The sequence below is a fragment of the Ovis canadensis genome, chromosome 5 (genome assembly GCF_042477335.2).
Source record: "Ovis canadensis isolate MfBH-ARS-UI-01 breed Bighorn chromosome 5, ARS-UI_OviCan_v2, whole genome shotgun sequence".
NCBI classification, from domain to species: Eukaryota; Metazoa; Chordata; class Mammalia; order Artiodactyla; family Bovidae; genus Ovis; species Ovis canadensis.
The window spans coordinates 42,878,422-42,892,389 of NC_091249.1; the positions used below are offsets into that span (position 1 = coordinate 42,878,422).

The 13,968-nt window shown below is 36.7% G+C and overlaps 1 protein-coding gene across 20 annotated transcripts in view; it reads right to left on the minus strand.

Moving 5' to 3' along the window:
- The window catches only part of CSNK1G3 (casein kinase 1 gamma 3), a 129,931-nt gene that overhangs the window by 73,482 nt on the left and 42,481 nt on the right, over positions 1-13,968 (minus strand). For 19 of the 20 annotated variants that reach the window (XR_011257259.1, XR_011257257.1, XR_011257258.1 and 16 more), the window contains exons 3-4: positions 11,056-11,096; positions 5,581-5,650 (exon numbers count right to left, since the gene is read on the minus strand). Coding sequence is in view for 15 of the 20 variants with exons in the window: in XM_069591662.1 (XP_069447763.1) it covers positions 5,581-5,650; positions 11,056-11,096 (111 nt within the window). In the remaining 5 variants the exon portion in view is untranslated. Of the gene's footprint in view, positions 1-5,580; positions 5,651-11,055; positions 11,097-13,415; positions 13,501-13,968 lie in introns of those variants that run through there. The other variant, XM_069591665.1, reaches the window with a different exon arrangement.

Below are 13,968 nucleotides of genomic sequence, written 5' to 3' on the forward strand. Positions count from 1 at the left end.
GCCAGCTGTACCGTGATGGATGGTAAACAGAAATGTGGGGATGATCACTTTGTAGTGTGTACAGGCACACTTAGGACATATTCTGGGTTCAGTTCCAGACCACTGCAATAATAGGAATATCAAAATAAATTTAAACAGAATTTTCTGGTTTCATGGTACATATAGAAGTTGTGTTTACACTATACTGAAGTCTATTAAGTACACTGTAGCATTTATGTCTAAAAACACAAGTTAAGGTTACATACCTTAACTTAAAAACCCTTTATGGCTAAAAAATGCTAACCATCATTTGACCCTTCAGCAAGTTGTGATAGTAACATTAAAGATCACTGTACACAGTTCATCCGGACAAACATAATAATAGTGGGAAAGTCTGATGGTGGTGGTTTAGTCGGTCAGTCAGGTCTGGCTGTTGAGACCCCCATGGACTGTAGCCTCCCAGGCTCCTCTGTCCATGGGATTCTCCAGGGAAGAATACTGAGTGGGCTGCTATTTCCTTCTCCAGGGGATCCTCCAGACACAGGAATCGAACCCAGGTCTCCTATTACAGGCAGATCCTGTACCAACTCAGCTACAAGGGAAGCTCCCATTCAGAAAAGTCAGAAATACTGTGAAAATTGTCCAAATGTGACACAAAGACATGAAGTGAGCAGACGCTGTTAGAGAAAAGGCTCCAAGGACTTGGTCTTTGTAGGGATGCCACAAACTTCCAATTTGTAATTTAAAAAAAAAAAAAAAAAAATACTGGTGAAGCGCAACACAACAAGGAATGCCTGTACAGATGTCAAATTATAATGCTGAAACTTTCAATAACTTTAAAAAAAAAAACTCTTCAAGGACGACAAAGAAAAACAAATTGGAAAAAAGATTTAGGCCACATTTATTTAATCCAAGTATTAACTGTAACTGAGTAAGTATTTCTCAAACACTCTCCCTAATATTCAAAGTTACATAGCCTTACTTCTATTCTTATTAACCATGAACTTCATTGTGGAGCTCCTTGGAATTAAGCAAAGTAGAACTGACCCTTGAAAAACACAGGAGTTAGGGGCACTGACCCCACTGCACAAAAATCCACATATAACTCATAGTCGGCCCTCCATATACATGTTTCCGATCCTCTGTGTCTGTGGTTCCACATCCTCCCATTCAACCAACCTTACATCATGTAGTACTGTAGTTAAAGTGTTAGTCATTCAGTCTTGTCTGACTCTTTGTGACCCCATGGGCTGTAGCCTGTCAGGCTCCTCCGTCCATGGAGTTCTCCAAGCAGTAATACTAGAGTGGGTAGCCATTCCCTTCACCAGGGGATCTTCCAGACCCAAGGATGGAACCTGGGTCTCTTGCATTGCAGGCAGATACTTTACTGTCTGAGCCACCAGGGAAGTACTTACTATTGAAAAAAATCCGTGTATAAGTGGACCCACACTGTTCAAGGGTCAACTGTGTAGTGTTCAGACTCTGTCATCATATAATTTTGCCTTCCTCTCCCTTCCCACCATACCTCCCATTCTAAGGCCCAGATTTACTCTGCCTTGCTATTTTGTTCTAAGGCTGCATTTCAAAGTTTTCTACACTAGTTCTGCTATCCAAATTACCAACTTTTCTTTTTTCCCAACCTTTAAGTCTCCCATCTTCAAATGTGTCTATTAAGCCTAATTCAAAGTTCATAACTATTCACATAGAATTTCTGAATTGAAAACACATATACATAAGTGAATTTATATAAGCCAACTCATTGTTGGCAGTTGTGTATGTACATTCAAGCAAGGTATACACATAATATATCTGGCTTTCTAAAATAATACTGAGAAAGAGATCAATAAAGGAACAAGTGAGAACTGCTTCCATTTTCTTCAAAACTTCCTTTCTTTAATGGTTTCAAAGAGTCTCAAAAATATTTATCTCTACCTTATCCAGATGGCTAAATTCCATAAAGAGCATTACATTTCATTGAGTAAATTAAATATTTAGTCTCCAGTATGAATAGAAACACCTCAGCTTTACCATTCAGCATAATTTTACCTTAAAATGACTCAGCACAGATCTCTGGTGGACAAAAAAAAAATGATCTAACTCTAAATAACTGTTTGAAATACATATTGCTTCATGAGTCAATGAATGCAAAAACTTCTTACATAACTACTAATATAATGGATAATGTATTTCAACACAAATTCTGTCACTGAAGTACAGGATCAGAGTTGCATATCTTTTAAAAATCAAGAGTACAAAGCAAAAAGCAAGCACTGTAAAAGCCAAACTAAAATTCCATTTCCCAGGTCATGGCTGGGCAGTTTTCTAACAGCAAACAAATCAAATTGCTATGAATTAGGAAAAGCTGCAACTAATAAACAAGCACCAAACAAAACAACACTACCACAGTAATATAAATACGATACGCAAGACCAGAAGGGAGAGGTGAGGGACAGGAGGGCAAGAAGGAAGAGCGGCTCTGGAGAGATGGTTGATGACAAAGAGTAATGAGGTTTTAAGTTACTAGCTGTGTCTCCTGATCAAAGTTTTTTGGCTACTAAAAAGCATGAACACGATCCAACTCAACGGGCAAAAGCAAGCTTTTGTATTTGTTTTTACATCCAGTGAACTTTCAACTATAAACTTAGAGTCCACCTAATTTCAATTGTTCTAAAAGCATTTTTGAGACTACTACAAAAAGTCATTGATTGTGGGCTGACAAAAGTTACTCTGATAACTTCTAACATCACTAATTTTCAGTGATGCTTATTAGCATCCCCAACACTGGAGACAAGTGTATTTTTTCCCAAGAAACGCTCAAGAATGGGTAAGAATACAAAACTCACACACTACTTGAAAGTACAACTGCACCATCTCTCTCCCAAAATAAATTTCACAGTTCATTTTATATTTCAGCATTTCACTTATGTGATAAAACACCATCAATTAAGTCACAAAATAACATATGGAAATCCTACACTTTTAATACTGCTTGGTACTTCAGTTCCTTATAGGTGGGCAACGGTTAAGCATGTTATTGAAAGAATCATTGTCATGATGTTTTCCATTTTCAGGTCCCTATTGTTCACGTAGGAAGGATGAGAACAGAAGTAGTGGTAAAGAACCCATCTGCCAATGCAGGAGACATAAGAGACATGGGTTCGATCCCTGGGTCGGGAAGATCCCCTGGAGGAGGGCATGGCAGCCCACTCCAGTATTCTTGCTTGGAGAATCGGCATGGACAGAGGAGCCTGGAGGGCTACAGTCCACAGGGTTGCACAGAGTCCGACATGACTGAAACAACTTAGAATGCACACACATCAATATTAACATTCTTATCAGGAAATTTAAACTCTACAGATCTGATCAAGAAAAACTGAAATCTGATTAGAAAAACTAACTATAGAATTAGCACATAGGTTATGCTCTTTTCCAAGGAAATTTTTTTGCTTTCAGGCATTCTTAACTTTTAGAACCAATGCTTACACTCCTAGCTCAGCAGTTCTCAACACATGGTCTCCAGCATCCAATCTTCCTTCTTCTGGTGACACCACAGTTTCCCATGAGACAACCACCTCTCCCTATTCTCGGCCCCTGGATTTCAGATAGTGCCTGAGATGAGCACAAGATGCAAGTCTGGGCAATCAAATTCAAAGTGACTAAATCACTAGATACAAAATAAGTACGATTCAGTCCTAGAACTTTTATTTTTTTGGTGCTATAACTTTTTTCCCCGAAGTTCAAACTTTTACCCAATTAACAATGCTGTAGTAATTTCAGGTGAACAGTGAAGGGACTCAGCCATATGTATATATGCATCCATTCTCTCCCAAACCCCCATCCATCCAGGCTGGCACATAACACCAAGCAGAGCTCCACATGCTATATAGTAGTTTTTTGTTGGTTATCCATTTTAAATACAGCAGTATACACATGACCTTCCTAAAATCCCTAACTATCCCTCCCTCCCCACTTCAGGCAACCATTACAATTCGGTTCTAGAACGTTTGCTGAAATTTTTAGTTGAGATATTTTTATAAGTGCTAAGCTAGGCTGTTGGTAAGCGTCTCTGTCATTTCATAAGGGCCAATCAGAGAACAAAGCTTACACATTTGCTTACACACACAGAGCACAGAGACAAATTAAAGAACGTCTCTGGTGACAGTATTGCAATGTCTTATAAACAAGTCTTTTCCCTGAATTTACAGTACGTGGTCAATAAACTCCTTTTTCCTCCCCACTTAGCTTCTTAGGGCTTTCTGTCACTTACTAGTCCTAACTAATATGTATAGTTTCACATATAATTAGTTGTATCCTCTTATTATTTAAATCTCAATTGTCAGTGATAATTTTGATAAGTCCTGGAGGACTGTCTGTATCAGACTCAAACACGCACTATAGAAAGTTTATAACAATAAAACTATTATTACAAAATGTCAACTTAGTGTCCCCACAATGATGACTCATTTGGAAAGCATGCTCTAAGGAAAAAGAAAAGAATGCAAAATTGATAATATTAAGAAATGTACAGCTCTACCAAGCAGAAGGTAAACATGAGCTTACAAAAAGACACCTGAAAAAATTCCATTCTGTTGAATCTGGGAAAACAAAATATCCTTACTTGGTAAGACACTGTACATATAAAAATCATTACAGTTAGTAGAACAGAAATGAAAAGTGGAGCTGAGAGAAACATTAACATGAAGTAAATACAACATAAAATAGGAAATTTTCTCGTTAGTTTTTTTTCCAATGGAACAAAATATCCATTCTCACTTAGATTTATAGTTTATGTAAAACTACACTGGCATTAATTTCCTACAGCCACTGGAATTACTACACATTTATGGCTTAAAATAACAGAAATTTACTTTCTCACAGTTCTGGAGGCCAAAAATTTGAAATCAGTTTCAACAGGCTGAATCAAAGAGGTTCTACGGGACAATCCTACACTAGGATTTCAGGATTCCTTAGCTTATTGGCCATATCACTCCCATCTTGGCCTCTGTAGCCACTTGGCCTTCTCTTGTGTTACATAAATCGTTCCTCTGACTCTCTTTTACTGTGCATTTGGGGCCACCCAGATAACCCACGTGCTGTAGTCCATGGGGTCACGAAGAGTCAGACACGACTAAACAACTGAACTGAAGAGAGATAACCCAAAATAATCTTTAATCTCAAGATCCTTAACTTATTCATACCTGTAAAGTTTTTGCTATAAGGTCACATTTATAGATTCTAGGGACTGTGATATGTATATCTTTTAAGGGGCCATTTTTCAGCCTACTGCTATGTCATAAGTCATTTCAGTAACTATAATACCACCAAAAAGGCTAAGAGTCTGGAAACTATATGAACTTTATATTCCCCAATTAAATTTTTTCACAATGTTCTCTATTTCTATTGGTACCAACACAAACAGCTCCAAAAATGGCATATTTAAAATAAAAAGGGAAGACTCTAGTGAGTAAGAAAATAACCTACTAACCATAGCCTTAAGAAGTATTACTTTTAACTAAATTTAACATAGTATTCCTTGAAACTAGAGTTACTATCATGATAATTCATTTTATTACAAATTTAAAAATTAAAATAAGACTTTACCTCCAGATCCTAATTGCTTGTAGAATCTGTATTCCAAATGTAGCTGTGGTGCTCTGGATTTCATGGGCTCCTATTTTTTAAAAAAAGGCAACAATAAAAAATATATGTTATTAAACTATCACTAGGCTCCAATTATTCCGATGTTACAAATCTTGATGTCAGCTCTCATATAGTGTAACACTCTATTAGGTATCCTTGTCTCCCTAAGGTTAAATCCAGATAATAATCAACTTTAAGTACAATGTAAAATAAATTAATGCCATAAACATATACAAGGTTAAGCAGCTATTAGATAAGCATTAGGGAAATCTATGTTTGACTCTGTGACCCTGAAGAAAAGTATACTGTTAATATTTTTGACTAAGGCAATGATGGCCCTGATTCTATTTCTCCTGTTCCCAGGAATTACTGTGCCCTCTACACTATATATTTCTGATGGAAAGGTTCTGGGTTAAAGTGACATTACATAAAAGTAAAAAAGAACAATGATGGAGATGGGAAAATCTTGACAGTAGCAATAATACATTTTTTAAAAATTTGGTGGAGTACAGCAGTCTAGTCAAGGCTACGGTTTTTCCTGTGGTCATGTATGGATGTGAGAGTTGGACTGTGAAGAAAGCTGAGCACCAAAGAATTGATGCTTTTGAACTGTGGTGTTGGAGAAGACTCTTGAGAGTCCCTTGGACTGCAAGGAGATCCAACCAGTCCATTCTAAAGGAGATCGGTCCTGGGTGTTCTTTGGAAGGACTGATGCTAAAGCTGAAACTCCAGTACTTTGGCCACCTCATGAGAAGAGCTGACTCATTGGAAACGACTCTGATGCTGGGAGGGATTGGGGGCAGGAGGAGAAGGGGACGACAGAGGATGAGATGGCTGGATGGCATCACCGACTCGATGGACATGAGTGTGAGTGAACTCTAGGAGTTGGTGATGGACAGGGAGGCCTGCGTGCTGCAATTCACGGGGTCGCGAAGAGTCGGACACGACTGAGCGACTGGACTGAACTGAACAGCTTACAGTAAAACACACAATTTCTAAATATTAGGCTCATGAGCTTTGTAAACTGCAACCACTAGCTCAAAAAGCCTTTAGCGCGTCTCTATCACCTTTCTCTCAGACTTCTATCATCTTTTGATTTGTTTTGCCTGTTGTTGTATTTCATGCAAATAAGATTGTACAATATATGTTTCATATATATGTGTCTGACTTTTCATTCAACATCATGTTTTTGAGATTTATACCTACACAGACACACACGCACTTACAGAACATAAACAGAAGCAAAGTAAATTTAAGATATAAATGTGTGAAAATAGTTGTAGGAAACAAAACTATAACAGAGTAATAACACGGGAAAAGTGAACAAGATCCAACAGGAAAGTATATAACAAGCCAACAAAATTTAAACAAAACCAACAAAACTTCAAGAAGTACAAAAAAACAAAAATAACCAAAATTTAAAACCAATCTGTCAACACACTAACACAACAGCAAAAAGAATTTGGAAACTGGGAGACAGAAAAATATCTAAAGAATGAGAAAATTTTGTAGAATGTATCTACATAAATTATACAAAATGCATTATGCAGGAAGAAAAAAGAAAACACACAAAAAAAGATTAAAGAGCTGAACAATATAATGAGGACTAATATGCAATTGATAAGGAAAAAAGAAAGAAAAGTGAGCAGAGGCAATAACTGAAGAAATAAATGTGAGAACTGATGAAAGACAACAAACCAGAGAGTCAAGAGGAATGTGAATTCCAAACAGAGTAACTAAAAAGAAATTTATACTTGGATATATCACAATGAAAGAACCAACGACAAAGACTTCAAATAAGGAAGCTGCAAAATCCCAGTGGAACAATTATAATCATAAGATTATTATAAGAGAAAACAATCAACTTAGATCTTGAGAGGCAGGATGGCAGGGTAAAGGCAGAGGCACTGAATTAAACTGTGCTGGGTGTGAATCATAAATTCACTACTTGCTAGATTTACTTAATCTTTCGGTACTTTTCAGTCCCCTTGTTTATAAAAGATAGATAAAATATTTTCTCATTTTATTTCTATACACATGTATATGACTTAAAACAGCACTTCCATACAGTGGGATTCTTTAGTTAACTATATTAAAGTATATAACCATAACATGTAATAAAAAGATACCCAAGTAGACAATCACAAGTAAAATACATAATTCACTCAATCACTAATATTCCCTAGGTAAAAACAGAAACCCAGATCTATCTACTCTCTAATTTAGTAGAGTCAGTTCAGCTTGATTCCAATACCTTACTAGCACTAAAATTTTATTGTGCCACCATACAAGAACAGCCACCTCACCATAGGATGAATTTTTCATTATTCATGAATGACAGGTTATTATGTAACTATAAACAAGATACATAACAACCTGTCATTTATTGTATGGCAGAAGGCAGGAGGAGAAGGGGGTGATAGAGGATAAAATGGTTGGATGGCATCACCAACTCAGTGGACACGAGTTTGAGCAAGCTTCGGGAGTTGGTGATGCACAGGGAAGCCTGGCATGCTACAGTCCACGGAGACGCAAAGAGTCATGATAGAGCGACTGAACTGAACTGAGCAAACAAGATATGAGAGTGGTGGCTGATATCAAGTTAACAAATTAACCTGAAGCAAACTATCAATATGAACTAGGGTAACATTAAATAAGTGTGTAAACCTTTATATGGGATATATAACAAAACTGAAATTAGTCCCTAAAGTTTGCTTTCTGAATGAACACCACTGTCTTCAAATAACGCCTTTGTACCAAGGTACAAAAATAAAAGAGTACTGAAGGTATACAGATACAACATTTTCAAGTGGTTACTTTTAAGGCAGGTTCTGAACAAAATTATGTAGTTTTCTATAAACAGACAATAGATACAAACAGACAAACATATAAGATAAAAAAATATATAAGAACATTATATATATGTATATACATATAATACACATATAAATACATACATACATACATACACACACATGCAAATATTTAGGAAACTAAGTACCAACCATGGCTTAACAGTTTATATGAAAAATTTTCTATCTTGCCAATACATTTTTGGATGAATCTGAGGCAAGCATAACTCTATACCATACTTCAACCTCAAAATGCCACATATAGATATAAAAATACTTTCAGTTCTCCCAAAGAATATTGAATAACAACATTATTATATGTAGTTCTGATCACTGTCCTTTAACAAGGGGCAAATCAAGGCAGAAAAATAATGTCAAAAAACAAAAGAAGAAAAAAAAATAATAAAGGGGGCTTCCCCATTGGCTCAGTGGTAAAGAATCCACCTGCCAATGCAGGGGATATTGGTTCAATCCCTTGTCTGGGAAGATCCCACATACTGTGGAGCAACTAAGCCCATGCACCACAACTACTGAGGCTGTGCTCTAGAGCCTGGGAACCACAACTCCTGAGCCCACACACCACAGCTACTTAAGCCTGCTCATCTAGAGCTCATGCTCTGCAACAAGAGAAGCTACCACAACGAGAAGCCCACGCACCACAAACAAGAGCAGCCCCTGCCCACAGCAACTAGGGAATGCCTTCCCATAGCAACAAAGACTCAGTTTAGCAAAAAATAAATTAATAAATAAATAGGTTCCAGAATTTAAAAAAAAAAAAAAAACTTGACATTAAAAAAAAAAATACGGGAACAGTGATACAGCATGAAGGTAAACTAAAACAAGTGACTTGTAGTGTATACATAGGAAGGCTAACAGATGACACAATATATGTTTAGTAAGGTATCAAAGATGTCAACAGGGTAAACAAGTTTCAAATCTGAAAATAACTGGAGCTAAGTTTCACCAGTTAATGACTGAAATTGACAAGTAAAGGTGAGCCTAGCATGGCTCCTATTGTGACATAAAGATTTATTTGCCCTAACCTATCAGTTAAGTATTATTCACGTGCTCCCGTGAGTGGAACTACTCACTACAAGCCATCAATAACAAAGATTATAGGTGTTGCCATCCTAGTGTGCCATGTCCACTCCCAACACTGGCCTAGACCACGGGAAAAGAAAAGTCAGCAGTGCTCATTCCTTGCATCCTGGCCTCCCTATTGTGATTCACACAAACTAACTCCCCTTGTCCTGACTACACACTCATGAGGGAACCTTGTAAATTTCTTTTTGTAATTTTAACTTAATATTCTATGTAGATCAGCCTACAGAAAGAAAACATGATTTATACTGTTGTGGGCATTCTGGACCCATAATAGTAAAATACCTTCACTGTAAGTTAGAAATTAACTCTTCTGAAAGACTTACACCTGAGAGCTTGATTGACTGAGTGAATTGATGGATACTGTGAATCTAGTTCTGATTAACAGTGACAATTTTAAGGAGACAACCTAACCAGATTTTCTGTCATAAAAACCAAGGACCAGAACTTAAACCTAGGTGAACTCATGCCAGGTAAATGCCAGTCCCAACTCACATGTCAGTGAGTCCATCTCAGTAGCACCACAACCCCTTCTGTGCATTTTTATTTTCCAGTAAAAATAGACAGCATTTATTCCAGTGAAACTTGGTTTACACTCACAAATATACTTAAACTGTGCTTATTAACTTAAATCACAGTTTTCTATCTTATCCCCAAAGTTTTGGTTTTCACTTTCTCCAACTTGAATAGGCTCTTCTGTAGTCACATCACCCTAATAACAGAGGTTATATTGACAGAAACAAGATCAAGACTGGCAGGCAGGCTGGGGAAGCCAAACAAGCCATGCTCAACCTCAGGGAAACCTGGCAGGCAAATCAAATAGTAAATTTGCACCAGAACAAAGTTATATGTCATAAAAATTCCCAGATACCAACTATACCAAGAAAAAAAAGCTGCCTTACAGCTGTCATACCAAGCTTCTTTAGGACTTCAAATCAGTCCCTTAGTCCCTTGGGAGTTTGCTTTCCTGGCTAACCTCCACTCACATCAAGAATTTCTGATCCCTGAAGGTCAAGCAAGACCCAGTTTTACCAAACATAAAACACAAACAGAAAAGATTTTGGAAGCTACTTGGAAATACATTTCCAAACAATGTAATCCTAAACACTAAAGACACTTTTGTCCAAATGCTTGAATCATGCAAGGCATTCTAACTTCTAGCATATTAAAAATGCCAGTACATCAGCTTCCGCAAATTTGAAGCAGTGCCAAATTTTAAGAATTCAATTCTATAATGCTCCCACAGTAAAAGAATTAAGTTATTATAATGCAGAAAGACACAGATATCTTACATATACATTACCATACACTTGAGGGGCACGATGATGCTAGAAGCTTAATAACAAAAAATCAGTTATGCCTCATACTTTCCAAATAAACACTCAAGTTACAAATGATAAGGAAAAAACTAGTGAAAATGCAACTTAATCATTAAAGAAATAACAAGAAAATGATTGAAGAAAATTAAGAAACATGAACTTACCAATTTAATGGCCACATATTCATTTGTATACAAATTTTTCCCTTGAAAAAGAAAGAAAAATGTCAGATTCTACCAGAAGTGAATTTTTAAAGATATATTATGTAAAACTGCTCTGGGGGGATGGGAGGAGAAGCACAGAATACATTTAAATAAAATCTAGATTTTTGCTTCCAACTATTTAGCAGAAACCTCAATAACAGGGATATATTTAAATTTATGATCAACTCAGTAACATTTAGTATTTCACGTGGATTCAGAGTAAAAAGTAAGACTAAGAAATACTTTAGCCTATTTATTTTTTTAAAAAATAGAAAAACTCTTATTTTGTTAGAATACTGTGTACCACTTAGGAAGTAATCAATAGGCAAACACACTACTAAGTTTCAAAACCAGAACAGTATATAGAAACAAGACTACACAATTCCTTTTTCAATCACCACCTCATTTTAAATCCTTTGTTATTATCGGATGTGATCTTAATAGGGCTCTTACATAATCTAGTAAATATACAGAAAAATCTGGAATACATTTAAAATAAAACAAAATTTTAGAAATACTATTTAATAACTGGCTTTGACAAACTAGTTACTTTGAGGGGAAGAAGTGTTATTAGCAACTTACCTTAAAAAATAGTTAGATATAAGCCATAAAACAAGAAAAAATATTTATCAGGCCAGTATATAGAAGCCTTTTGAGCATTAAAAAAAAATGGAAAAAGATTAAGAGATCAGAAGATTTTATACAGATTTGATAGCTTAAAACACTTTATACTTTTTTAAGTCAAAAAACCTATACAAAGAACAAATAGAAGACAAATCAGAATAAAGATTTAACATAATTAATATGTAAAGAATCCAAGTAAATTACACTAATCATTGAAACCAGCAAGTTGAAAATAATCTAGAAAATTCCACAGGGTCAGTATCTGTAGTTCAAGTAAAACACTATGGAGAATTGAGTATATAAAGATAATGTGATACATAAATTCATGTACTTCTTTACAAGTATAGCTAAAAGGATAAAAAATAGAATATTTGATTTCTGAATTTCTGAAGAAAAAGAGAACAATGATAGTTGTTTTGTTTAACTGTGATAGTAAATGGCCCTGGTTACACTGACTACTGAATAAAATAGGTAACCAGCAACTCTCACACATACAATTTTTTCCAACATAATACTCCTAACTTCATTTTGTTCAGTAGCTGATGAATGGCAGTAAAACTTCTAGACAAAATTTCAGTCTTGGATATGTTGCCACAGTGAGCAGTATTTTCACCATAAGACTCTTTGCCACAAGCAATTTCACAGCCCAGCTAACGGCCCTTAAGGCAATTTTGCCATAAAAAACAAGAAAAATAAAATTTCAAATAAACATTAAAAAGGACACAATGACACATGAAAAACCGTAAAAAAAATCTTTTAAATACTTTATTGTGAAAATGAAAATACAAAAAACATTTAAAATTTGTGAAGACTCATGATAATAGTTTATTATGGTCTATCTGAGAAAAGGTGATACTTCTTTTGTCAAACATTAAGGATTCAGGATCTCATATTGGACCTAAATTCTCTATGATATAAAAAAATTCTGCACTAAGTCTCTCCAGATTTCCCTGGAAATAAAATGAATAATCGAGGGATGCTCCTATTGATTATCAATACATGTAACCTATGTAAAAAAAGAAAGTGAAGTTGCTCAGTTGTCTCCGACTCTTTGCAACCCCATGGACTGTAACCTCCCAGGCTCCTCCATCCATGACATTTTCCAGGCAAGAGCACTGGAGTGGGGTGCCATTGCCTCCTCCAGGTGTAACTTATATGAATGAATGAATGTGAAGTCGCTCAGTCGTGTCCGACTCTTTGTGACCCGTGGACTGTAGCCCACCAAGCTCCTCCGTCCATGGGATTCTCCAGGCAAGAATACTGGAGTGGGTTGCCATTTCCTTCTCCAGGGGATGTTCCTGACCCAGGGATCGAATCCAGGTCTCCCACATTGCAGGCAGATGCTTTAACCTCTGCACTACCAGGGAAGCCCCGTAACCTATATAACTGGTAATAAATCACTGCACTACATTTAAATGTTCCAACACATGCCCACTCTTTATATTTCACCAAATCAACTAAGCTAGATGCTGTACCACAGAGAAGGTGATGGCACCCCACTCTAGTACTCTTGCCTGGAAAACCCCATGGATGGAGGAGCCTTGTAGGCTGCAGTCCATGGGGTCACAAAGAGTCGGACACGACTGAAGCGACTTAGCAGTAGCCTGCAGCAGATGCTGTACCAAATACAAAAACTGTCTCCATCATGTTCTCCACTATCAAACAGCAAAAATTTTGACCATTTTCAAGAAACTTACACTCATCAGGAATCGTGTAACCATTTCTTTTGTAGGGGACACGAAGAGCTTGATTCTTCTTTAGCCTCCAATTTCTAACTGCATGATAAACCTGGTAAAGATGGCATTAGAGAACAAGCAATTGTATCTAAATTAGCCAAAGTTGTTGTTCAGTCACTAAGTCATGTCCGACTTTTTGCAACCCCATGGACTGCAGCACATCAGGTTTCCATGTCCTTCACTATCTCCCAAAGTTTGCTGAAATTCATGTCCATTGAGTCAGTGACGCTATCTAACATCTCATCCTCAGCCGCCCTCTTCTCCTCTTGCCCTCAATTTTTCCCAGCATCAGGGTCTTTTCCAATAAGTCAGCTCTTCACATCAGGCGGCCAAAGTATTGGAGTTTTGGTTTCAACATCAGTCCTTCCAATGAATATTCAGGGTTGATTTCCTTTAGGATTGACTAGTTTGATCTCCTTGCAGTCCAAGGGACCCTCAAGAGTCTTCTCCAGCACCACAATTTGAAAGCATAAATTCTTCAGCACTCAGCCTTCTTTACGGTCCAACTCTCATT